At 37.1% G+C, this 26,893-nt stretch overlaps 2 protein-coding genes across 9 annotated transcripts in view; one reads left to right on the forward strand and one right to left on the reverse strand.

Annotated features, from left to right (window-relative positions):
* Positions 1-22,292, forward strand: part of fcho1 (FCH and mu domain containing endocytic adaptor 1) — a 63,719-nt gene extending 41,427 nt beyond the window's left edge. Inside the window, exons 4-27 of one of the 2 annotated variants that reach the window (XM_016471359.1) lie at positions 1,444-1,518; positions 2,170-2,311; positions 2,520-2,672; positions 3,851-3,955; positions 5,617-5,715; positions 5,867-5,963; positions 6,174-6,291; positions 6,639-6,663; positions 7,638-7,698; positions 8,782-8,963; positions 9,634-9,658; positions 9,780-9,836; positions 10,603-10,654; positions 11,576-11,733; positions 12,022-12,969; positions 14,499-14,605; positions 15,459-15,573; positions 16,003-16,114; positions 16,211-16,366; positions 16,453-16,585; positions 17,686-17,882; positions 17,994-18,058; positions 19,197-19,364; positions 20,420-22,292. In XM_016471359.1, the coding sequence (XP_016326845.1) occupies positions 1,444-1,518; positions 2,170-2,311; positions 2,520-2,672; positions 3,851-3,955; positions 5,617-5,715; positions 5,867-5,963; positions 6,174-6,291; positions 6,639-6,663; positions 7,638-7,698; positions 8,782-8,963; positions 9,634-9,658; positions 9,780-9,836; positions 10,603-10,654; positions 11,576-11,733; positions 12,022-12,969; positions 14,499-14,605; positions 15,459-15,573; positions 16,003-16,114; positions 16,211-16,366; positions 16,453-16,585; positions 17,686-17,882; positions 17,994-18,058; positions 19,197-19,364; positions 20,420-20,448 (3,379 nt within the window). In that variant the 3' untranslated portion in view covers positions 20,449-22,292. The remainder of the gene's footprint in view (positions 1-1,443; positions 1,519-2,169; positions 2,312-2,519; positions 2,673-3,850; positions 3,956-5,616; positions 5,716-5,866; positions 5,964-6,173; positions 6,292-6,638; positions 6,664-7,637; positions 7,699-8,781; positions 8,964-9,633; positions 9,659-9,779; positions 9,837-10,602; positions 10,655-11,575; positions 11,734-12,021; positions 12,970-14,498; positions 14,606-15,458; positions 15,574-16,002; positions 16,115-16,210; positions 16,367-16,452; positions 16,586-17,685; positions 17,883-17,993; positions 18,059-19,196; positions 19,365-20,419) is intronic. The other variant, XM_016471367.1, reaches the window with a different exon arrangement.
* The window catches only part of rfx2 (regulatory factor X, 2 (influences HLA class II expression)), a 48,147-nt gene continuing 41,931 nt past the window's right edge, over positions 20,678-26,893 (reverse strand). For all 7 annotated transcript variants that reach the window (XM_016471412.1, XM_016471428.1, XM_016471419.1 and 4 more), the window contains 8 exons: positions 26,518-26,630; positions 25,567-25,724; positions 25,354-25,451; positions 24,542-24,691; positions 24,241-24,449; positions 23,892-24,045; positions 22,666-22,708; positions 20,678-22,569 (listed from right to left, as the gene is read on the reverse strand). In XM_016471412.1, the coding sequence (XP_016326898.1) occupies positions 22,460-22,569; positions 22,666-22,708; positions 23,892-24,045; positions 24,241-24,449; positions 24,542-24,691; positions 25,354-25,451; positions 25,567-25,724; positions 26,518-26,630 (1,035 nt within the window). In that variant the 3' untranslated portion in view covers positions 20,678-22,459. The remainder of the gene's footprint in view (positions 22,570-22,665; positions 22,709-23,891; positions 24,046-24,240; positions 24,450-24,541; positions 24,692-25,353; positions 25,452-25,566; positions 25,725-26,517; positions 26,631-26,893) is intronic.

Genomic DNA, 26,893 nt, shown 5'->3' on the forward strand with positions numbered 1-26,893 from the left:
TCCCTGCTCTCATCCATGCTAGGCTGCATGGATGCGCAGGGAGTTCTTGCCCAGAATGGAACCATACCGCCAATCCAAACTATAAGCTAATTGTCAATCATCTTTGACGATAGTGGTCCTGACAGAAATAATGTTATGTCTTATCTGAAAATATTATATTAAGGTACGTATGTTACATTATACTATATTGCGGTTTGTCTTATTTAATCTTACTATATGATGTTGCATTTATTTTCCTACAGTATGTTTCGTTGTTAGTGTAATGTTTTGTCTTATATTTTATCGTAAAATGTTACATTACATTATGCTACATTGCCTCATTGTGATGTTTTGTCTTATATTATTTATTGTTAAATTACATTTAGCTATGGTATATTATATGGTTAGTGTAATGCTTTGTTTTACATCTTATCGTATAATGTTATGTAATGTTACATTACGTTATGTTACGTTACGTTGTCGCAATGTCACATTATTGCAATGTTTTGTCTTATTTGATCTTATTACATTCTATCATATATTACATTACAGTACAAACGCAACATAACATAGTATAATGTAATGTTATATCTTAACTGATATCATTGATTCGGTAAGACTTTAGTATAAGGACCAATTCTAACTATTAACTAGTTGCTTATTAGCATGCCTATTAATAACATATTAGCTGTTTATTAGTACTTATAAAGCACATATTCTGCATGACATAATATATGTCTAACTAATATAATGTATAACTAAACTTAACAACTACCTTACTATTAATAAGCAGTAAATTAGTAGTTTATTGAGGCAAAAGTCATAGTTAATGGTTTGTTAATAACGATAATTGAACCTTAAAATAAAGTGTGACCATTGATTCTTGTCATATGGCATATCATTTTTTTTTGCTCAGATTTTTTTTTTGCTCTTTGGTTAATTTCTTCACACCACAGTTCTGTCTTTCAGCACACAGCACTGAAGTGTCAAAACACACGAATCTGAGAGCAGCAAAGCAGTCAACAAAGTGCTCGCTGTCCACTCATGCACACATCTACAAATGCAAGGCAGCTCAGCAGTCAGAAAATGCCGAACATGCAGCGTATAAAACAGATGAAGAAAGCTTGATCTTTATTTCGTTCCACTGACAGCATATGTGTCAAAATGAAAAAAAGAAAAACTGTAATAACTATGACATTTGGGTATAGACTTTGCTTAATTTTTTGTAAGCGTTCTACCTCACAAATTTTTTTCTTCTCAAATGTAGTATGTGCACCATTATGAATATAAACGCTTTGCAACTTGCATTGAAGAACTGTTTGTGACCTTTGAGGCATTAATGTTGGTGCTAAATCACTTTAATGTGAAAGTATATTTGCTTTTGTGTTTATACGCGAATCCGTTACCTACTGACAATCTGTGCGTGTGTGTGTGTGTGTGTGTGTGTTTGTCTTTGCATTGAAGGGCAGCTATTGAGGAGACTTACTCAAAATCCATGAGCAAGCTCGCTAAGATGGCTAGCAATGGAAGCCCTCTCGGGTGAGTGACATTATTCCTGTTATTATGAGATTAGGATTTTGACATTTTACAGGCTTGGTTGACCAGAGTAGGTAAAAATATTGGACTTAAAGTTATTGTGTTGAAAATCACTACTGGCATCTGATTTTGCCATCTGGAGAAGAACAAAACATAAAAAGGTTTTCTCTTGCAAAATTTGGCCTGCTGCTGACTTATAGATACTTATCAGCAGGGATATTCAAGAAGATTGTATGTGTGTATTTTTGTGTGTGCGAGTACGTGCGGTTGTGTGCAGTTGGTCGAAAAGTCGTAGCTATGGTTAGCTCTTTCCTCTGCTCTCTTCACCTCACTTCCTGTCTGCACAAGCATGCGCTAGTTGTCACAAAACAATCACACAGTGCTTTAACACTGTAAAAACAGACTTTGCAGTGATGCAAAGTGGGCATAGAGCCAAATTTAATAACGAATTAAGAGCACAAACACAAAGCTAACAAAACGTAACTTTATTTTTTTCCTACAAACTTTGTTTTGGGGTGTCCTTGGGAGTTAGGAGAAGTAGACTTACAAAGGCAAGGAAGCCTGTTGTTTTTCTAATACTGCTGTGCTGTAAGAAATCAGAGTGGCTTACGCACTTCCATACATCAGCATCTAACCACCTGCTTTTCCCCCCAGCACGTTCGCCCCCATGTGGGACGTGTTTCGCGTGTCCTCGGACAAACTGGCCCTCTGCCACCTGGAGCTCATGAAGAAGATGAACGACCTCATTCGTGACATCAACAAGTACAGTGAGGAGCAGGTCAAAATTCACCGCAAGGTAAATAAAGGGCTTTTAGCTTGATTGAATTTCTGCCTATTTATCTGATAACTGGCTTTTGTACCCATAATTGTGCATTGCTGTTTTGTTTTTCATTAAGCGTGCACCACAGTTTCCGATCCCCTGCAGTACTTCAGAACGAGCGCATTGGGTTCTAAATTTGTGCTTAATATCTGTTGTGTATTTAAATCTGCTGTGTCTTATGTAGACAAAAGAGGAAGTGATCGGGACTCTGGAGTCAGTGCAGTCTCTTCAGGTGCAAAACGGCCATCTGCAGAAGGCCAGAGAAGGCTATCACAGCAAGTGTACAGAGTTGGAGAGACTGCGCAAAGAAGGAGTGCCTCAGAAAGAGCTGGAAAAGGTGTTTGTGTGTTTGAGAGAGAAGACATTAAAGTCCGAAAATTTCAATTCTGTCATCATTTGCACACACTCTGTCATTGTCACTGTAAACCTCAAAAAGGACACAAAAGCACAATAGAAGTAACATGAAAGTAGTCTATGCAATTTGTGGCTACATTCCGAATCATGATAGTTTTGCGTGACAAAGAGACAAAATTCAGGTTATTCACAGATAAAATGACCAGTTGGACTTGGGAACCAGAGTTGTGAACCATGCCAACTGATTAATTAAAACTGATTCAAAAGAACAGTTTGTTAACGAAGCAGCCATGACTACTTTTCTCTTGAACTCACCAATAGGTGCTTTTGAACCAGAGGAACCTTTTCATAGTTCCTAGAACTACTGGCGGAAGTACCCACTTTTTGGCGTGTTCGCAGCGCAGGAACTAGGAACGTATTTAGTTCTAGGAACTGTTTGGGCAAACTAATTTAGCTCCTACATCAAAATATGGTCTGACGTAAGTGTACGCTGATCGGCCAAACGCATACGGAACACCACTACCTGGCATTTTTAAAAAGCCATGTAAAAATATTTACTCCACGAGCATGAAAAACAGCAATAACAGTATTTACCAGTTGTCTGCAGTGTTGTGTTCTTTACTCAGCCTCGATGATATGTAGCACTGCAAGTTGTCACAGGAGATTTAGTCAGATTTTCATGTTCTTTCAATCGATCAAATTGTGTGTTTACATTCCACCTCCGTTATCACGAAAATTACGACACACAACAAAAACAGCTCCGGTCATGGTGTGCTCTATTCAACAATTGTTGATGTTTGTAAATGGCGCGAATAAAGACTTTGGTGTCAGCCGCTTCTGAGTTCCCGCCGCCGGTGCGAATGCGACCAGAAAAATGGCACGAGGGGGAAATTGGTTCTCTAGGAACCACCATTCTGGCTAGTTCCTAGAACTACTCAGTGCGAAAGCCCCTATAGACACAGGCCAATGTTTTTTCAAAAAGAAAGAAAGAAGAAAGTCATACTAGATTAGAATGACATGAGGGCAGCATTTTCATTTTTGTTTGAACTAATCTTTTAAGCTGGTAGCCTTCATCCTGTTTTTATGATCTTAAAAAAAAAAAATGCAATTTAATTTCTGACTTTCCTTCATATATACATCTGTCTATTTCTCTTTTCTCAGGCTGAGCTGAAATCTAAGAAGGCAGCTGAGTCTTTTGCAGGGTCTATTGAGAAGTTTAACCGTGCTGGAAGAGACTTTGAACAGAAAATGAGTGAATCCGCACAGGTTGGTGATTTTCAGGGTTTTTTCCAGCCCTGCTAAGGGCATAAGCGCAGACCACAGTCACATATGTGAAACATTTTTAAAACGGGGATTAGTTCACTTGTTCTCATAATCTAGACCTTCAGAGCAAATTTTACAGTATTACAATGAGCTCAATGAAGCAGTGTAAAGTTACCATGGCTACAAGGGCCATTAAAGCAGTCTGTTTGACAAAATGATTACATACCTACAGTCTATTTCTGCCTGGTGTCGACCTGCAAGTATGAATAATTTGAGAGCAAAGAAAGGATGAATCAGTCAAATGTAAGAGTCCTGACATCACTCTGAGACCAACTGAGTCGTGATATCCCTCAATTAGGGCATCAACAATTATCTTTAAATTATAGAGGCTGACCACTAGGGCTGCACAATTAATCTAATTTCTAATCGCGATTACAATTATGGATGCCACAATTACGTAATCGTTCAAAGCGGCAATTAATCGTTCAAAGTCCACTTATGTTATTCTGCGTGCTTAAGATGCGTTTTTTTCTTTCTACATGTTATCTTAAGGGTTTTTCCCATTATTTTAATTTTAGTTTTAGTATAACTTTATAATACCGTTCATATTTTAACTTTTTTATAATTTAAAGAAGAAACCAATCCGATGTTTAGTTGACATTTGAGGCTTAATACTATAGAAAAGCACTAAAAGTTTTTCAGTTAGAGTGTTTTCAGCTTGTTTATTTTCATATAAAAATATGGCATGCAGTTGCATAAAACAATGGTATAAATATCATTCAATGTAAATTGTGATAATCGTAATTAATAATCGCAATTACAATTTCAAGGGAATAATCGACAATTATGATTTTTGTCATAATCGTGCAGCCCTACTGACCACTATTTAATGCTAGGGTCAGTTCTGCAAAAGTTCAAATATAAGGTCTTGATTTACTAAGATCCCAAATAAAAGTTGCAAATATGCGTGTGCAGTCTAATAAAATGCTTTTCAGCTCCATGTCTTGAATTGTCATCAATGTCAGAAAATATCCATATTTTGAACATGTATTTTTCCCACATGTATTCAGTGGAGTAGCCCTAATTTTTTCAATTTCTGTTGTTAATAATTCCAAATAGGATTATCTAAACAATCCTAAAAATTACAAAATGTAAAAAACTGTAGCTCGTAAAAGGTCAGATATTGATTTTTGCCAATATAGATTTTTGGCTTAATTTTGCTTAAAAATGCTTTCATTAATACCTGGTGATAATGACTAAAAGTAGGCAGTGAAGTATTCTAATTATTTTATAACATAAACTTGTGTTTTACAACTTAACTGACTTTAAAAGATATATCATATCTGTTTTTCTTTTATTTCTATTATAGTTTTGTTAACCATTTTAAAGCAATAAGAAGGTTGAGGCCATACCATATTGTAAATATTCACAATATACACTACTGTTCAGAAGTTTGAGAAGGTGATATTTTTATTAAGCAATAATGCATAAAATTGAGGGAAAAAAAATAAAGATTTTTAAATTGTTATCAAAATATCTGGTAAATAAATGCAGCCTTGGTGAGAATAAGAGAAAAACATTTTAAAAGTCTTACCGACACCAAACTTTTAAACAGTACTATCGGTCAGTAGCTTCTCTTTACATTTGTCCTTCTACATCTGCAGAAATTTCAGGACATTGAGGAGGCTCATTTACGTCAGATGAAAGTACTGATCAAAGCGTATTCACACTCCATTGAAGACACACACGTACAGGTTGGGCAGGTACGGCTCACTCTGGAGATTTTACCTACTCCTATATTCTGTTTGCATCCTGTAATTGTGCTGAAAACCGTTCAGACGAATTACCCCTGTACCCCAATGTGGTCTCGATTAGCTGTGCTTGATAAAAAAATCTTTGTTCTGTCTCCTTCAGGTCCATGAGGAATTCAAGCAGAACGTGGAGAACATTGGCATTGAGAACCTCATTCGGAAGTTTACAGAGCAGAAGGGAACAGGAAAGGAGAGACCCGGTGAGTCACAGAAAGATATAACACTTTCTGATTTCCCCAGAAATTGCATTTCTGTTTTATTGGATAGCAATGCATTGAAAATCATTCTTCTGCAAAATACAAGGTTTTATAATTTGTCATATTGTGCATTCAAATGTACCGCACATCTCCGAACCTTCCTTAAACTACTGTTTGTGTGTCTGTGTGTGTGTGTGTGTTTGTGTGGATAAGGTCCAGTAGGGTTCGAGGAATATCTGTCCCCACTAGTATCTGAGAACAGTAAAAAGAGTCGTGCTAAAGCCTTCAGGATCCCTGGACTGGGAAAGAAAGACAAGGAACCAGATTCAACGTGAGTCATGCAATCATATGAAACACAACACATTTAAAGGGATAGTTAACCCTAAAATAAAAATTCTGTCATTAATTACTCACCTCATGATGTTCCAAACCTGTAAGAGTTTGGTTCATCTTCGGAACACAAATGAAGATATTTTTGATGAAATTGGAGAGCTTTCTGACCCTGCATAGTCAGCAACACAAGGTTTGGAACGACATGAGGTTGAGTAATTAATGACAGAATTTTCATTTTTGGGTGAACTATCCCTTTAATGTTCTAGATCAGGAGCGCAATCAAAATGACAAATTCTTCTTATATACTGTATGGATTTTCATACCTCTTCTGTTTTTGTCCTCTAGGGATTCAGCTGTGGCAGATGCACTTGTGAGTTCCCATAACACGCACACACGCTCTCACTTTGCTGAATTGATTTTACACAGAGAACAGGTGATCATGTGCGTGTGTGTGCGGTTACTGGTCTTGTATCATCAGCTGTTCTTGATTAAACTTCTGTGACTCTTTTTAGACCATCTTATCTCAAACCAGTTGTTAGTTTACTAACACACATATGTTCGTAGACCATAGACCCTATACTAGTGAATATCTTGAAGGCAGAGATGTACTTATATTTTATTTATTGGAATATAATTTATTCCAAAAATGTTAATTGCATTTTTCATATGAACAATTTCATTTAATTTTAATATGGACATCACTAAAAGTAATGCTAATTTGCGATTCGATGAGTGAGTCAGATGTTGATTAAATGCTCTGATTCAGTGATTCATTCAGTGATGGATTCATTAGACTGATTCAAACCTGTAACTCCTAAACCTGTGAGTCTTTGGAATGATTCATCAACAGAACTGGCTTAAATTTGTTTGTTGTTGAATCAAACTGCACTGATTATGCTGAACTTATTTGATCCACTCAAAAGAACCAGTTCCAGAACCAGTAACATCGTTCTGTATACTTGTTTTGGAGAGGTTTTTGTAAACTTCTGAGGACAAATTTGTCCTTAAAAATAGCTAAGTAAACCCTCCTCCTGAAGTAAACAGAAACATACTGTACACAGGAGGCAGACTCTTTCTACACAGACTTCTGTGTGTATACGCTATGCAAGAGAGATTGACGTGTTTGGCAAGGTCTGGATACCTCATTAAGCTATATTTAACCTTGGCAATACTCAGGGTGTTTAATGAATGTCTGATAGCCCACTGATGGCCAAAATCCTTCATAAACACACACGTGTTACAAGCTTCAGGCCGCTACTAACACTCTTAAAACATCGGCACTCTTTTCTGATGTCCTGTGCCTTTAAATGTTGTTTCTTATTGTGAGCTTGTGCTTATGTGTAGAACTCGCCACTCGAAGTGGACGACGAGGGCTTTGTGATACGGGCAGATGTCAACCAGAATGATATCCTTCAGAATAAGCCGTCAGTGAGAGTATACAGTGTGTGTGTGCAGAACTGTGTATGTACATACAGTCTGAGATTGCTAGCTGCAATTCATTTTAATACAGTTATATTATCAGCATAACAGTTTAACGTGAAATTTATATGAATTTCAAAATGTCTTGGAATTCGGTTTGACTCACTTTTGCTGTGATGACAGCTGGACTCAAGCTTCATTACCTCCACAAGTTTGTGTAAAACCTGATAATCATATGATCCAGCATGATTTGACAATCATCAAAATAGCATCTTGTACAAAACTTCTGTACAAAAGTCACTAGTCTGCTTATTTGATTAATGACCTAGAAATAGAATCTTGAAGATTTTTCATTTATGTCATAAGATTTTATTTTAAACGATTCAAAATTCTAAAGCTTTCTGAAATCCTAACGTTTATTTTCAGGTTGATTTTCAACTTGGCCTCAGGCTTTTGAACCCTACTGTAGATATTTGAGGATTGAGAAGTATATCCTCAGCAGTACAACAAACAATTTTGCCAAAACTTGTTTTTTCTCTCATAGATCATCCACATGGTCTAAAACAGAGGGAGAGGAGAGGGATTTATTTGCCGCCTTTGTTTGCTTCTTATTATTATTTTCTGCAATACTGTCTTCACACCATCAAAAGTATCTCATACAGATATAAAGGAAGTTATTGTCAGGAAGTGTGGTTTGATAAGGCAGGATGTCAAATAGAGACACTTCTATTGTTTGATAATGGACAGTGATGGATATGCCGTCTACTTTCCAATAACAATTTCTCCCCAAATACCCTGTGATGAAGATCTGTTGTCATTCTTAGGTTCCTGAGAATTTAAGTTCATCATGAAGGGTGTTTAAGGATATGAAACTCAGTAGCCTTCCCACATAGGATGGTTATTTTTGCACCTCATCACAGTTTGTAGACTGTTCAGAACAGCTGTGTTTGTGTAAGTGTTTGCACTCATGTCTATGTGTGTCCGTGTGTGTTTTCTTTGTACCTGTGTGTGAATACATACGTATCCTGCATCGTGTCTGGATTTGCTCCTTAACTGCATTGCTCTCTACGTTGTGCTGCTGAGAAGGAGGGAAATTTTTACTCCAGCGACTCGGATTTCGATGATGATGAGCCCAAGAAGTTTCACATCAAGATCCGACCGGTTGCCAGTAGTAACCGTAGCAACTCAGCAGCCAATGAACTGGAGCTGAAGGCCACGGTGGGGGCGTTGACCCTGCCCCCTAACAGAGCGGTAAGATGTGGGGGGTGTTTAATCTTTAATAGCTAAAATGAGACTGATGCAGGTGGTTTTAAGAGATTTATTTTACAGCTATATATAAATCTGTTTTATTCTACATGCTGAGATCACAAGACTAGTCAAATAATACTCGCATTGTCTCGCTATTCTCCCATTATTTGACATTTTAGTTTCAGAATGAATGAATAAACAGATAAACAGACTAACTAAACAGCCCTAATCTGATTGGTTGCAACTTCCGTGAGCCAGGATTTTACTAGTTTGTCTGTAAACAAAGTCATGTTTGCAAGGTACCAGACAGCTAAATGCGCTCTTGAGCAAAAACAAATGACTGTATTTGCCAAAGGCTTCGGTTTTTAGTGGAATCAAATCTTTGAAAAATTGTGTTTTTTGTCTAGTGTATCTATGTCTAGTTTATTCAGAAAATCCACACATAAACAGTACATTAAAACAAAGTGATTACTCAATTGCAAGAGAATAAAGTCCATGACTGCTGTTATATTGGTTGGTTAGAAAAATAAAGAAGATACTGCAAAACCTAAAATAATGTGTGCATTTTTGCAATATACTCTCTCATATTAAAGGTGTCGTTAAAAATATGGTGCAAAACATTAATTCAATTGTATTTTTTATTACTCTTCCTTTCATTCATCCCATTCTGTAGGTGTCAGTAAAGAAGCAGCTCTCGCGTATGTTAACTTGTATTTCCCTCTTTATCTCAGACTATATTGTATTATGTATATTATGTTATGTTACTTATATATTATGTTAGTGTGAATATTTTTCATGTGTCCCATTTCTCCATTACAGGAAACTCCAGTTCAGCAGGTCGATCTGAAGGGGAAGGGGAAAGTGTTCCCCAGAGAGGTCGGTCACACTCTGCAGACGTCCACTTCTCTACTTCTGTCATTTTTCAGTTCTCGTGCATTGTTCCTGCAACTAATTTCAACAAGCCATCTCAAATGGCCACAGTTACACACACAATGTCCCACCTCCTCCTCTGTCTACATTAATAGATGCCATTATCCCACAAGCTGCATCTGACACCTTAATCACAGCAATCTGCCATCCAGCTGACCTGGGATCAGTGTCATAACTGCGCTGTCATTATTGCCTTATACTGACAGCCTGATCTCAGGTCAGCTGAATTGCTGTAATTACAGTCTCCGAATGAGCTCTATTTTTGTATCGTGGGTTTTGACAAAAAATAGCAAAAGTGGAAACCATTTGGTGTGTGTAAGTGGTTTGAAGAAAATGGTTTTAGGCTGTCTTCCTCCCAGGCTCACTATTACTCAAATTGCTTAATTGCAGACATTTGTCACATAGATTAATGGTACTATTTTGTTAGTACATGGTTTGAATAATTTTGTGAGATTTTTTAATTCAGTAGTATTATACTGTGCTATTATATGCTATGCGTTATGTATTATGGGTGTGGTATAATGGTCGCAGATCTAGGCTGGTTACCAAATCATGAACTATCACAATTGTGGCCATGAGAAAGGCATTTAACATAATGTTAACATGGAGAATCCCTATAATTGGATAAAAACATCTGCTAAATGACCCCTTACTTTGTTATTGTATGATATTGTTATATTGCGCAGTAGGGTAATGTTTTGTTGTTCTACAGATGGAGAACAGGAGGGTCTGCGCAGATCCACGTCCAGCCCAGATCACAGCAGGTACAGAGAGATTTTTCCAAAAATGCAGATTTAAAGGTGAAGTCTTTAATTTTTTGCCACTAAATGCATAAATGCTAAATGCTGAATGTTGGTCTCACCCCAAACACCCCCTCACACCATTGGTTGAGCCAGAAGTAAACATGTTAAGACAAACTGAACAAAAATGCAGTTTAATAAATAAATACAAATTCTAAATTTAATCAATTAATATTTTAATTGAATTGAATACTTTTACAAATTATTTAATTTAAACAATATTTTATTAGATTATTTAAAGTATACAGATTAGAGTTTTTAAAGGTTATTTGTGTTATTTAGATATACAGTCATCTTTATTAGGTTATTTATATTATTTAGATTATAAACACTACCGTTTAAAAGTTTGCGGTCTATAATATTTTTGATGTTTTTAAAAGAAGATTCTTATGCTCACCAAAGCTGCATTTATTTTATCAAATGTACAGTAAAACAGTAATATTGTGAAATACCACTGCAATTTAAAATAACTATTTTATATTTCAGTATATTTTAAAATATTCACATAATAGCAAAGCTGAAATTTCAGCAGCTATTATTCTAGGCTTCAGTGTCACATGATCCTTCAGAAATCTTTCAAATATGCTGATTTAGTGCTCAAGAAACATTGTTTATTATTAGCAACAGTGTTGAAAACGTTTGCTAATTAATGTATTAATGCATTTGTGGAAACTGTGATCCAGTGCTTCCTTGCTCAATAAAAGTATTAATTTTCTGTAAAGAAGAAAATCTTACAGACCACAAACTTTATGAACACTAGTTTGAATTTAAATAATATAAATATTGTTTCTTTTATTTCAGTTATTAATTCTGCATTTTAATGTCCTCAGTTTGTCCTACGTTCACTTCTTCACCCATTCAGTTTCCCTCCTCTCATCTCTGCAGGCTGAGTTCCACAGCATCCGGTTCGGACGCTTTGTTTGGACCTCCTCTGGAGTCTACCTTTAAGTCCCACAGCTTTGCTGGCAGAGAGCAGCTCCAGAATGCCTTTGCTGCGTCTGAATGTAAATCTCCAGCAGCACACCACCCCCGACCACATTACCGTGAGAGATGAGAATCGACTGGACAAGCTATCCTCTTAGAGCGTTTTAGAAAACGGAGAATTAAAAGCTTTAAACTAGCCTAATGTGTGCATTACCATATTCTAAGAATTAATTGACTCGCTTTGTCAGAACTGCTTGTGCAGGCATTAAAGCAGGAATTATTGAATTATGGAGCAAAGTGGAATGTGAATTATGTTTCTGCAGTCAGCCTTTTCCTCATCAAATATGTTGCTTTTTTAAAGAAGTTTCTGTTCTGATCAGTAATAAACTTTTCTTTATGTTTGACAGATGCAGCATTCTCTTCTGATTCATCCTCTCCTGAGAATGTGGAGGATTCCGGACTGGATTCCCCTTCCCATCAGCCCCTTGGGGCTTCCCCAGAGCCCACCGGTTGGGCAGCCTGGCCATCCACTCAATCTCAATCTAAAGACTCTGTAAACTTGAGCCGATCGTCTGACCCCTTCCTCGCTGCGTTTTGCGACCCCTCCCCCGGTCGATCTCCTCTTCCACAGGACGACGCCACAAATGCCTGGCCTTCCAATCTACATTCTCCACGTGCCCCAACCGACGTCGAGCCCACCACCTTCAGCTTCCCGGCCTTCTCCCACAACCTGGCATCTTCAGAACTGAAGCCCTCTGTGTGGAGCTGTAAACACATTCCTCCAGAAGACCCCTTCCTGGATGCTTTCGAATGCTCCGCCCCCAAAGACAACCTGCCTCCACCTGATGCCTGGGCCCCGCCTCCCCCTCGGCCCACCAGGGACGGCAGGGGCATGGAAGGCCGCACCGATCCCTTTTCCATCTCTCTGAATGACACTAAAACCCTCCCTCCCCCATCCTCCTCTCGCAAAGACCGAGACCGAAAGAGAGAACGTAGCGTCCCACCTCCAGAGTCCCCAGAGGATCCATTCGCTATTACTATGATCGGTAGTCCAACGCACCAATCGTCGCTGGCGGAAGGCAGAGCCAGTAGTAATAGGCCGACGCCCAGTCCTAACCCCGCCCCCAGTTCTCAGCCGAAGAAAGAGCTGGTGCACTGGAACTCGGTGCATAACCCTTTCAGTGAGGGCACTACAAATAACACTGTCAAAAAGGAGTCCACCAGAAAACAGAGATCTTTTAATGACGAGCCTCGTAGGAACAGACCGCCGCTCACACGGCATTCTAGGCCACAGGAGGACCTCTGCTTCTCTACAGACAAGGACCAGAACTTCCTGGATGTTAACACACAACCAGGTATTATATGGACTAATGTATGACTAATATGGTGTTTAGTGGACAATATAATGCCAATATACAATGGCATTAAAACATGTAGACACAATTACCCCTTACTTAAAAAAAGCCATTTATTATAAAAAATGCAGCACAAGAACATCTTTCAAGCGAAACATTTTTCAAAAAGAAGCTTAAATATTTTACTCCGAATAGAGATAATACATTTTCTGGTTGTCAGTCATTAGAGAAACATAGTCGTAGTTAATATGATGAGCTATACACTGTGGTTGCTCTGCTTAGCACACCTAGGTCATTGCAAAATATTGAGCAAATGTTTTCCGCAGTGTTTGATTGGAGATGCCACTTAATTTGATATTTTTTATTTGCCCAAAAGTGTCTAATTGTTTTTTGGATCCACTGTGTTATACAGTTTAATGATGACAGAAAACAGAAACATACACTACAGCTCAAAAGTTTGGTAAGATCTCTAAATGTTTTACAAAGATGTCTCCTGTGCTCACCCAGGCTGCATTTACTGTATTTGATTCAAAATACAGTAAAAAAACATAATATTGTGAAATGTTATTACAATTAATTCATTTTTTTAATATATTTCAAAATGTATTTTATTCCTCTGATGGCAAAGCTGAGTTTTCGGCATACATTACTCCAGTCTTTAGTGTCACATGATCCTTCAGAAATCATTCTGATTTGCTGTTCAAGAAACAGTTGTGCTGCTTAGTATTTTTGCAGAAACCACAATAAATCAGTAATAAATTGCTTATTTATTTAGTATTAAATCCTTTAAAAAAATCTTACTGACCCCAAACTTTGCAGTGGAAGTGAATTTGTTTCAACAATGTTAACTCAAAATCCACACACACACACACACACACACACACACACACGAGTTTGGTTTCCATGTTTTATGGGGACATTCCATAGACGTAATAGTTTTTATACTGTACAAACTGTATTTTCTATCCCCTTACCCTAACCCTACATCTAAAACCTACCCCTCGCAGGAAACTTTCAAAAAACGTAACTCTATTTGATTTATAAGCTTGCTTCCTCATGGGGACCAAAAATGTCCCCACAAGGATTTTGGATATTGTCATCTTTGTGGGGACATTTTGTCCCCATAACATAGACTTGAACCCCACACACAAAGTGTATCCATTAGCAAGATCCATTTGATGCATGAATGAATCCTTCAGAGCAATTTAATTATTTGTTTCCAACTCAGAAATACAAGTATTTATGAATCAGACATTTCTACCTTTCGCATGAATAGGCAAATGTCAAGATTTTCAGTGAATTTTCTGAAGACTTAAAAATAGCATATAGGCCACTTTTATGGTGCTCTTTTACATTTATTATATTGAAAAAAGTGGCCAAGATATTCTTCAGATTGTTTTGTTCCATTGAAAAAAAAGTCAGTTGTGTTTGGAATGACATGAGGGTGAAGAAATGATGACAGAACTGTCATATTTGGATTCTTTATCTTCCCTCTTGTCTTTCTCTCTCTCTCTCTCTCTTTCTCTCAGTCTCCCAGCATGGTTTCAGGCAGGACAGCTCTGAGCGTCTGGCATTGGCTCCCCCTCGGTCGGTTCGGACCAAGCGCTCCTCAGGCAGACTCAGTGGCTGTGAGCGGGTAAATGCTCCACAGACCTTATTACACCAACTATCCAACCAGCACACTTAAGCTTCTTTAAAACCTTATAAACAAATCCCTCTGCTGCAGCCTCCTTCATTCATCTCTTGTTTTATGAGATGCGCTTTCTCTCATGTGGTCCTTCAGATTGCTCCCTTGACTTCAGCTCTAAATTAACACCACTATTGAGATTCCACATCAAGCTTTTATTTGCTTTATACTGTAAGGTAACAAATAATATTACAGTACATAGAAACAGGCCTCTGGCAATTTGTTCAGCCCCAAAACACTAGTTTTCCATCCACACACAGTAGAAAGGAGAACATAAATTGAAAATAGAGAGTTGACAGATATGGTGGGGTGTGAACTTTTCTCTTTTCTTCCAACATCAATGTTGTATTAGTTAAAAATGTATGGGGGAAGTAAGGGAATAAGGGAAAGTGTATAATTTTCAGTGAAATGTCTGGTCTTCATTTTTTTTCACCATATGTTATTTATTTTTTTATTTTTTTCAATTGAATTTAACTTTATTTAATTTAATTTAATAATCATGCTTTTTACTGTTCAATTAAAAAAAAAATTTAAATTCAAAATATATATTTCAAGTAGTCTTCCAATTAATGAGGAAATAAAACTGCATGTATAATTATAAAAATATATATAAATTCTAAGAAAAAAGAATGTTGTAAATATTGAAAATATTGAAATATTGTAAATGTTTATATTAAGAATGTTGTACTGTATAAATTATAATTTCATTTTAGTATAGCATTCTACACTGTAGCACACTGCAGAAAGTACCGTAAATAAATAAATAAAATTATTTTGGCCCTTTTTCTGTGTTGTGTCTCAGTCTAGGTCCCTGTGCTCATCTCCTCTGCCTGAACCCAGTCCCCCCCTTCCCTCCTCATCCTCCTCCAGCCCCAGCGAATGGGGGGCGCAGAACCGCGGTCCCAGCCCAGCCCGAGGTGACCCGAGACACTCCTCTTTCCCTAACCACCCACATTATCACAGAACTTAATCATAAATTACGCTGAGATACAGCCCGAGGAGCTTTGCTGTAATTTTATTATGCTAATCCAATGTAGACATAAGCACATTTACGGAGGGGACAGTCAAGAAATGTCTTCATCACTATTTTGCCGTGACTGATTTTGTCCAATAGCCCACAGGCATGGATCTAATATAGAGGAAGCATCTCCCAAGCCCTATGTAGTATTCAATTGCTGATTCATTTATTTATCCACGTTCCACAAAATCCCAGAACTGACAGCGGCAAATGAAGTTTTGAAGTGAAATAAGTCACAAGTTTTTGTCTTAATTAGCAGTTTTATGAAAATAGTTTTTGAAATGTTTTTGGACATTTCTAATCATAATGTTGAATTGTGATCCTGCAGGTTTGTCTCGAGGGCCCAGTCCCATTTCTCTGAGCACTCAGGAGTCTTGGCCTGTAGCCGCAGCCATCACAGAGTACATCAACGCCTACTTCAAAGGAGGAGAACACAACCGGTCCGTCTGAGCTTCTTTCACCCCATCTGGAGGACAAAGCCTTTTATCACACTGTAGCTCCAACTTAAAGTGATTCGCTGCGTGTCTGTGTTTCAGCTGTCTGGTTAAGATCACCGGCGACCTCACTATGTCCTTTCCTGCTGGCATCATTCGCATTTTCACCGCCAACCCCAACACACCAGTATTAAGCTTCAGATTGGTGAACATCTCTCGAGTGGACCACTTCTTACCCAACCAGAAGTTACTCTACAGGTATGATGCTCTTGAACACTAAACCTGACCTGGACTGGGCTCAATACAAGCTCTATGGACAGCATCTTTGGTCTTTGTACCTGCAGCGACCCGTCACAGAGTGACCCAGACACCAAGGATTTCTGGTTCAACATGCCGGCCTTGACACTCCACCTGCAGAGAGAGGCAGAGCTCAACCCGCAGGCCTCCTATTACAATGTGGCTCTCCTGAAATACCAGGTCAGTCAACACAAACCTAATGAGTGCTTGAATTACAATATGACCCGCTTTAATGGTACATAAAATAATTTTACATGTTCAGTACAACATGGAATAAAACATGCCACCAAAATTCATTTTCACTCCTTGGCCCTGAAAAAAAAAGCAAAAACCTTGGTTACTGTGATTGAGGGCAATCTGTAAATGTTAAATATTGTTTTAGTAGTGCTCGCATACCATTTCTTTGCAAAGTTTTAGTCAATCATTTTTTTTGCTATAACACCATAAACCCTAAATGACTATAAAAATGATTATTTAAACAGCTTTACAGCTCAAATAATGTTGAAGTAACTGAAGAATTAGTGTAAACTATTGTTCCAAAGTTTGGGTTTACTACGATTTTTTTCTTCTTCTTTTCAGCAATTAATACTTTTAGTCAGCAAGGATGCATTCAATTATGGAAGCCCGTTTCCGCCACTGAATAAAAAATAAAACAAGGTAATTGTGACTTTTTATCTCACAAGTCTGACTTTTTTTCTCAGAATTGTGAAATTAACTCGCAATTCTGAGAAATAAAGTCATAATTGCGAGATATGAACACAACTTAAAGTTCAATAAAAATAAATAAAAAGTCGCAATTACCTTGTTTTATTTTTTATTCAGTGGCGGAAACGGGCTTCCATATTAAATTGATCTTAAGTGACAAAGACTTACATTGTTAAAAAAAAGTTAAAACTCAATGTTGTCATTTTTACTGTATTTTGATCAAATAAATGCAGCCTTGGTGAGCATAAGAGACTTCAACCTCAAAAACATTAACAATCTTACCAACCCTAAAGTGTAGAAGTGCTTGTATACAATTTTTAACATTGTATAAAATGGTATAAGCACTGTGCATGCTTGTATAAAATTATAAGCTTCACATTTCTGCTTTTAAATCCTCCCTAAATTGGCCCTAATTTCTTCCATTATTAGTGCCCTGGAAAGAAAGAAAGTCTAAATGATATTTTCTTATTCTTTTCTGTTGACTGGGCTTAACTTGCATTGAACTCAGAATATTCCTTTTACGGATAACATCTTAGAAAATGTTAATCTGAGCTTTTGAATGAACTCTGTCCTAGGCGTCCTCTCAGGATCCGGGTCGTGCGCCCCTCCTGCTGTCGGCCGAGTGTCAGCGCAGTGGAACAGTGACCCGTGTGTCTCTGGATTACCACTGCTGTCCCGCAACCGCCCCCGCCACCCAGCTGACCTCCGTACAAGCGCTGCTGCCCCTCGATCACACCGCCACCGACCTGCAGTGCCAGCCGCCCGCTTCCTGGTGAGAAGCAGTGTGTGTGAATCACTTACATTAATAATACAGTACTGGGAAGAAAATGAAGTGAATATGTGATGTAAGAGCTGATAGATAAAGAGAACCTGTTTTATTTAGGAACACAGAGGAAAGACGACTCCTATGGAAACTGTCCAACCTCTCTCCAACAAATCACAGCAAAGGTCAGTGCTGCCACCACCTGTTCATCCTCACCTTTCTTTTTTATTGCTTATTCATGATTCATGTTTAAAGGGAATTTTTTCCCCCACCCTCATGTCATTCCAAATATTAATAGCATTATTTATTCCACAAAAGGAGAATTCGTAAGAATTTTCATGTCATTCAGCCAAGCTAACAAAAACATGCTCTGTACAGCTTATGCACTGTATACTAAGCAGTGTTATTATATATTATTATTGTGTATATACTAATATAGTATTTATTAATATTGATAGAATTTAGAAATTTTATCTGCTTGTCGTTTTTATTAGTCTTTGTTTTTTTATGTTTCTTTTAGTTTTAGTAATTTTAGTAAAAAAAAAAAAATGTTCATCTCATATTTATATTATTTATTTCAGCTTTATTTTAATAGTTGATTTTTTTATATAGTTTTATTTTGGCAATAACAACCTTGATTGTCCTAAAGAGACCTAAATTTAAAGGACCTAAATTAAAAGTTAAATTTATCCTCACTCCCAAGACAAAAAATTAATGCCAACTATAACAACAAACACCTTTGGTTCTTTTTCCATAAAGTCTAACCTGTGCTGTATTTGATTTAATTACATCATAGAGTTGTAATTCAATTTGTTTCACGATTTAAAAAATAGGGATTCTTTAGAGTTCCACCAAAAAAGCATATGGGCTGGAAATTATGCAAGTAAATAATGACAGAATTTTCAGTTTAGAAGTTTCATCTTAGAACTTTTCAAACAACAGTGATATAAAATGGAGGAACTAAAAAATATCTCATGAGTATTGATTTTCTTGGAGAAAAAAAAAAAAAGCAGTGCACTATATATAGTTTAGCGTTGGTACATCTGCGTTTAGATCACTGTTCTGACACTTTCAGCGGAAGTGGGCGGAAGAGAGGCTGCTCAGAGCTAGAGGCCAAGAAACAAACTTATGAATACATATGATCAGACAGAGCATCATGGGAGTGCTGTGAACATTTTGGAAGCAACATATTTATTAAAATATGGCCACCATTAGGATATTCTAAGATGCTCTTTTATTTCAAAAGGCTCTTGCACATATGTGACGTGAACCCAGGAGCTGATGCTGACTCTGAATGTGTGTGTGTTTGTTTCTGGGTCTCAGGGTCTGGCACGCTGTGCGCCAGTTGGCAGTGCCTGGAGGTGCCCCGCGGTCCTCCCCCGAGCCTGGCTGTGCAGTTTGTGGGATCGGGGGCGTCTCTCTCAGGCCTGGACGTGGAGCTGGTGGGCAGCCGCTACCGCATGTCGCTGGTGAAGAAGAGGTTTGCCACAGGTGGGGGCCAGACCTACATTTTGTCCCTCATAAGCAGCTCATTTCAGGAGTGTTTCTTCAGTCGCATATCTTGTTGTCAGGTGGTTGCTAGGATGTTCTGTAGATGGTTGCTTTCTAGTCTAATTCAAAAACAGTTTCTATGATATCCTAGTAAAGATATGGTTTCGCTCCCTCCTGCAGTTTGAAGTTTGTTATTTTATTTGTCCATGTTAGTGCCACCGTAGCACAACAAGCTAAGCTTTTCTAAAATATATTTTATGGCATAACATGCGTACATAACATGTTTTTTTCCCCGTACCTCAAACGGTACGTTTCATGTCCCAGTGAATGCATGCACTTATAAAATATGTTTTGAATGCAGTGTCACTTTGAATAAAAGCATCTGTAAAATGCATAAATGTAAATATTTAGCCATTCAAGTGTAAATTGCAAAAAAAATCAGCAGGAAGAGGATTATATAGGTTTCTGATAAAATTTATCTAATTTTGAAATACGACTGTTCAGCTCGACATTAACCTAATTGTGTCAATTTAGTATCATTGAGACAATCAGTTTTTATTTGTACTTTTTCAGTTTTCATTTTAATTTTAAAGTAATTTTTTGTAGTTTGTGTCTAAATAGTATTTATTTTTATTTCATTTTTAGTTATTCTAGTACATCAAGTTAAACTAAATTAAAATGAAAATGTTTCTAGCTGAAGTGTGTGTGTGTGTGTATAATGAATACGTTTATTATTTTAGTTAACATTTATTTTATTTCAAGTAATAAAATTGTTTTCTAGTCATAACCATCACTGCTTTTCTATTTAAAAAAAAAATCTAGAAAAATATATCTAAATAAATTTATACTATATAAAACTTGGTTAAAGGTATGATATTTGCTTTTTAATCTATGAAAACAACTCTTAACAAATGAGTTTGATATTAATGTTAGGACGTTTAGATATTTTAAAATTGACCCTTTTTTGCTGTTTTCTTGAAATAGTAACGCAAGACAGATATAATAACAGCATGATGCCACACACAGCACTAATGTTCGTCTGTATTATTTTACAGGAAAATACATGGCTGGCTGTTCTTTGTGAGCAGTGATGGTGACTGCTTCACTACCAGAGGCACAACGTTTGCACTTTTGAACCCCCCTGGGCTGCTGGAACTGTCCACATGCTACAGGCCTGAAGAGGAGAGATCATATTGTATATACAGTGTGATGTGGGAAATCGCTAATACCCATGATGCATTGCTCTAGGACAAGTATGCCCTGGAATTAGGGACCACAAGCAGCCTCTACTTTTATTTGTATAGAATTGTTTGTTCATTGCGCAAGCCACACGTTTATTTCAAGTTTGAAGAACTGGATGTACATTTCTTTTCATTTTTAGTGCAAATCTAATAGAGTAAGTATGAAGATATATAATGGATATAAAGTTCTGATATTTACAGAATGTATGTATGTTGAGTATTCAAGAAAGGTTTAATATGGAAAAGGAGTCTATTTGTGTCAGTCATTACACAACAAGCAAGTGGTTTACACAAATTTATTACACTTTTTACCAGTACAAAATACAGTCGAACTAAGCGGTTGAGGTTAAATAAAGAATTTTTTTAAAGACACAAAAATAAGGTATTGATATAGTAGTGAGAAGAATTGCATTTACCTCCATAAAAATAATCCATAGCAAGAAGCTTTAAAACAGCCTTAAAAAAAATTGATGAGCAAATTCCCTTCCCAAAAGCACACAACAGGCAAAGAACCATGACAGGCGTTAAAGTCACAACCAACCACAGTGAGAACACAGCCGCCAATCACTTCTCAGAACAAACACAAAGCTAGCAGAAATGAAGTTTATCTTTGTAAATAGCAGAGAGGGACATGTAGGGACCCATTACGGGCCGCTACCAGGCACCAGTAAAGATCCCGACCGGCTTCAGCACAACATAGTCAAAAACAATTACAACCGGATCCTGAAAACGAGCTTTATGTCAGCACATCGTTTCCATTACAAGCGTGTACAGCACCAGGTGATGAGGCGGATCTGTAAGAAGCTGCATATTCTGTTACTAAACGTGTCTATTTTGGGTTTTCTACTTCTAGAAAATGTCGCTTTTACATTTTTTGCATCAACATTTACACAATATCTACTTAAATATGTAAAGGGAGTTCTTTTAAGCGTTCTTTCAAAATAAAAAAAAAGCTTGTATGTTCGTTTTGAATAAAAACGACACAAGAACTATTCACATAACCTGTTGAGTGCACACTCACTTCCAGTTCTTCAGAAGGCCTTGTGTACAGACGCACGCTCACACACAGGTACGTTCAATATATCAAGTCAACTAGGCTCTTTTTAACCACTGCAAACAACTAAGAACTCGTCAAGTAACTACAAAACTAGACCAAAAAGTTTCACAAACCAGTTTTGATGGGTTCATCTAAAACGGAGCAATCTCCTTCAATACAGTAGGTGTATGTACATCCCGAAGCTTTCGAACGAGAACGGGCCACTTTCAGGGCAACAAACCCAGTCGAATAATCTCTGTTATAGTGATTTTTATAAAACGTAATAGAAGTTAGACATTCATTCGTTAGAATTAAAAACTGTTGAGGTATAGACTAGGCATCTCATATGGCCGGGGTTTATCTACAAAACGGCTTTGCATGTGCAGCAGGTTGGGGTCGACGAGCGGGCAGCTTTGGGGCCAGCAGGTTGCATCTACGCCTGAGGAAACAGCCGAGGCAGAAAGTCTAAAATGTGACCATCTTTAAAAGGTGCTTTAGACATCTGAGGTTCTGAGACGATACATTCATTCTGTGGTTAGAGGCACGGCCGAGGGAACGAGAGAAAATCAAAGAGAAAGAGAGACAGTTCTGCTCTAGTGTTTCTTTTCTCATCTAAGGCACTGAAAGAAGACTATGGCACATGAAAAAAAAACGCATCACAAAACCAGCACGTTCTTGTTTCACAGTCGCAGAAAACCTAAAGGCGGGAGGGAGACACACACTGACCCTAAACAGACCTACGTACCCTCAAGATACAGAAAAACCTCACAGATAAGTGTTCTCTTGGCCACCGGCAGCCGTTTGAGGTGGTCCTGCTCTTAGATCTCCTGCAGGGAGGGACTGATCTCGATTCGCTCGCTCTTCACCGCCGGCTCGCTCATGCTCGACATGTCTCCGTCGCTGGCCAGATCGTCTGAGAATGAGGCATCTGGGAGAAGAAAAGAGAGAAGGAGGTTGGATACAGAGCAGAGGAACCTTCGAAATGAGACAGAAACTTAGTTTGGGTTGGCATCACATTCGTTACCTTTCTCCATGAGTGATGGCATCATGGAACTGAGGTCACTGAACTGAAAATGTAAAGGCGACAACAAATTTAAAAACCACACCTCATATTTTTATGCTAGATTTTCATATTTAATTACATTTTAGAAACTTAACTGTAAATACTGAACAAAAATTAAAATCAATTCAATATTGTTTGAAAATTACTAGTTTACACAAATCATTTCCACCACAACCAACAATTTTACCACTAACAAAAGTTAGTGTACTTCTTCTCCAGAAAGACAAAAGTGTAAGGTAAATATCACTTGTGAACAGAATTTTTTTAATTAATTATATAATAATAATAATAATTAATCAAGATTATATATATATATATAGAGAGAGAGTAAATGTTAATTTCACATTAATTATTAATGTATAAATAGATATATATAATAATATAATAACAATACAGAATAATAACAATATAGATATTAAATCATAATTTAATATTAAATGTTATGATAATTTAATATTAAATTGCTAAAATTTTATATTATTAATATCATTATTACGATGGGTGGATGTAATATAACAAATATAATTGTTATTAATATTAATGTGTAGATTAATGTAGAAATACCTTATTCATTCACAGATGGGTGGATATAAATATTACTATACAATTAATTATATAATTATTACTCTTATTATTAATTTAATAATAAACAATCATAATTATATAATATAAACATTAAATCATAATTTAATATTACATGATAATAATTTCATAATTATTAAATTGAAAGATTTTATATTAATATCATTACTATTAGGATGGGTGGATATAATTAATATATCATAAATAATTATTATTAAGATTAATTGTGTAGACCGATGGATGCATATATGGATGGATAGATAGATAATAATAAATATAAATATTATTATTTTATCAATGTATGTATACAGTGAAAAAATCTATTGATAATAATATAATTCTCTGCATTTAGTATTTTTATTGCTAGTTGGAAAAATAGCCTCAGCAAAAGTATTCTGCCATTTTACCCTCCGCCCCCCAGAAAAAATTCTGCTGACGCATGTATATATGCTCTTGGACACTGTTATTTAAATAAACTCCTTGAAAACACTTTTCACGCCCGCAATATTTTATTTTCATAAAGAGCCACAGAGCCAAAAGAAACACCTGCATGTGCTCAACTCGAAACACAAGCGGTCAGATTCTGAAACATCAGATCTCCTCACCTCCCCCATGACAGCGATGGGCGTCTCTCCGGTTGCCATGGCGACACGGTGTTCCACCAAATAGAACATGTATTCATCGTAGAGCAGGCGGATGAGGTGGAAGGAGCCGAAGCTGGCAGCCGAGCGCAGAGTCAGATCTCTGATCACCATGGAGCTGAAACCAGGGCAACAGAGAGTTTCATTACAAACTACCACAACAAAACCACAACCAGACGCAGATCCAAGTGCTGCTTTCAGTCAGCTCTCTTCAGAAGATCACTTAAGAGGCCCAGTCAAATTGATCTGAAATTAATGCATTGGAAATACTGCACTATTCGAGTAAAAAGAGTACTTCTAGAGAGCCTTGTACCTGTAGAAGGACCACTTGAGCAGGAACTGGCGTGCGGCGCGGGGGAAGCTGGTACTGCCCTCATAGGGCTTCAGCACCTGGTTGACGACGTTATCCAGCCAGGCGGCCCACTGATCCAGAGAGCTCTGCTGCTGCAGGGTCACCTTAAAGTCCTGCTCCAAACGCTGGACGACGCTCTCATCACACTGGCACACCCAGGACGCCTGCTCCTGTGACAAACAAACACACGCAGAGTGAGCTGAACATATCCATGAACCCGAGACAGGAAGTCAAAGGATGGGGTGTGATGAGAGAGACAGACCTGCACATTAGCAAAGTCCACTCTGTTGAGGTCGCTGAGCATCTGGTTGATCTGGGACGTGTTCTGTAGGACGGCTCGCGCTGCCTGGGCCAGGTGATTCAGAGAAGTGTAGCGGCGCAGGGTCTGCGCAAACGCACTCACTACTGCTGCCTGCGCAGGTGACAATAAAACACTGGGAGCATTAACACACAAAACCATCTAAACCTCACATCCTGTATGGTAAGAGTCACCAAGGTTACACAAACACTTTCATATTGTCACAGGCATAATCCACAAGCATACGTATTATTTCATATACACTACTGTACAATTTAAAAGTTAGCTTTTTTTTTTTTGGAAAGACATTAATACATTAATCAATACTTTCATTCAGCAAAGTTGTATTAATTTGATCAAAAGTGACAGTAAATACATTTATAGTATAACAAAAGAGTTCTATTACAAAAAAGCGGTTCTTACGAATTTTCTATTCATCAAAAAATCATGAAGAAAAAAAATATACAGCACAGCTTCCACAAAAATATTATTAGCATTTTAGAATGATTTGTAAAGGATCATGTGACACTGAAGACTGGAGTAATGGAAGCATATATGGAATATCATTATCATAGAATTTTAGAAAAACATTTTCATTTTACAAAAACAAGATACTGAAAATAATATAATTTTTTAATTACATTTTCAAATTTTTTTTAATTCTTTTAATTTTTCCAGAATTTATTTGTTTTTTTATAACTTCTGCTTTCCTAGAATTGTGTCTGATTTGGAGAACACTTTTCAGCAAATGTATCCTTTCAGAAACACACACATACCTTAGTGCGAACAATCTCCTGTGGGTAGTCACTCATGGCTGAGGTCAGCCACCCCTCCAGACTCTTAGCAAAGTTTCTGATAGCTTGAGTGAGGGTGCCTGCAGGATCATATTTCCCATCAGTCATGCACTCAAGCATTCTGCTTACAGTACAGCAGCAACACTGCCCCTGGAACAGGTCACAGTAAGTGTGTGTATATGTATAAATACTAACTGGGAACAGGCCGCAGTACATCAGGGATGAGGATCTCCACCAGTGCCTGATACAGGATGTGATCACAGCTCCTCATCCACTGTTTGATTGGTTCATATTTACACAGAGCGATCAGCTTCTCTCTAGGGAATCCTCTGATGTCCTCCACATCCTCTTCACTGCACAATACACAATATACATCTTTGAGTCAAGCATATTAAAACAGCTTCTTTTTTTTTTTTCTAAATAATCTTAAAATGATTTAAAGGATTACATTAATCAATGTATAAATATTTCCAAAGAACCACTCAATGTTTCATTCAAAAGGTGCAATACCTATACTACAGTTCACAAGTTTTGGCTTAGTTTTTAAAAAATTATTATTATTATTATTTATTAATTTATCTTATTTTAATTTATTTTTAAAGAAATTAATATTTTTATTCAGCAAGGATGCAACTGACAGTAAAGTAGAAGTAAATACAAACAGTAAAGACATTTATAATGCTAAAAAATATTTCAAAATTTCAAATTAATGCTGCCGTTTTGAAATCCTGACAAAGGATCATGTGACAATGAAGACTGGTTTCCCATCACAAAGGACATTTTAAAATATTAAAATAGAAAACAGTTATTTTAAATTATAATAACATTTCACAAAATTACTGTTTCACTGTATTTTTATCTAATAAATGCAGCATTGGTGACTTTCAAAAACATAAAATCTGACCAACGGCAAACGTTTGAATGGTGGTGTAGCTTATGAATATTTCAGAGCAGATCAAAACTAGAAATTTTTTTATTTTCACACACACACACATACATAACACTACAGAAATCTCCATGACTTTCTAAGATTTGCCTTATTTCCAGGACTTTTCCAGGCCTGAAAAATCACCATTTAAAACATTTCTAGGCATTTTCAGGTTTTCCATGACTGGGAACCTGTGAAGGTTTACATGACTACGGCACCTGTTAGGAATGCTAGTGGCTCCGTCACTAGATGGCGCTGTTGAATACCAAAAGGTCTGCCATAGCTTCTCTATGAGATGGAACTGCAAGTTCATGACTACGTCCAGAGTAGCCTGACAGAGAGAAATCAATTTTAAATGCAAAGTTTGAACATGCTTCCATACATAAAATCATTCAAACAGGAAAACATTTCCTCCAGCTACTTTAAATGCACATCTGACATTAAATCCCACTATAATCCCTCGCAAAACAAATAATGTCAGAACAAAAACACTAATACGCAATGACTTTTTCGTGGCTTCAAGAATATCTTGAGAAGCTTACATATAAGTTATGATAACATCAGTGAAATGAGCGTGCTCCTTCATTCGGAGTG

Source organism: Sinocyclocheilus anshuiensis, unplaced genomic scaffold, assembly GCF_001515605.1.
Source record: "Sinocyclocheilus anshuiensis isolate Anshui unplaced genomic scaffold, SAMN03320099.WGS_v1.1 scaffold1403, whole genome shotgun sequence".
Taxonomy (NCBI): Eukaryota; Metazoa; Chordata; class Actinopteri; order Cypriniformes; family Cyprinidae; genus Sinocyclocheilus; species Sinocyclocheilus anshuiensis.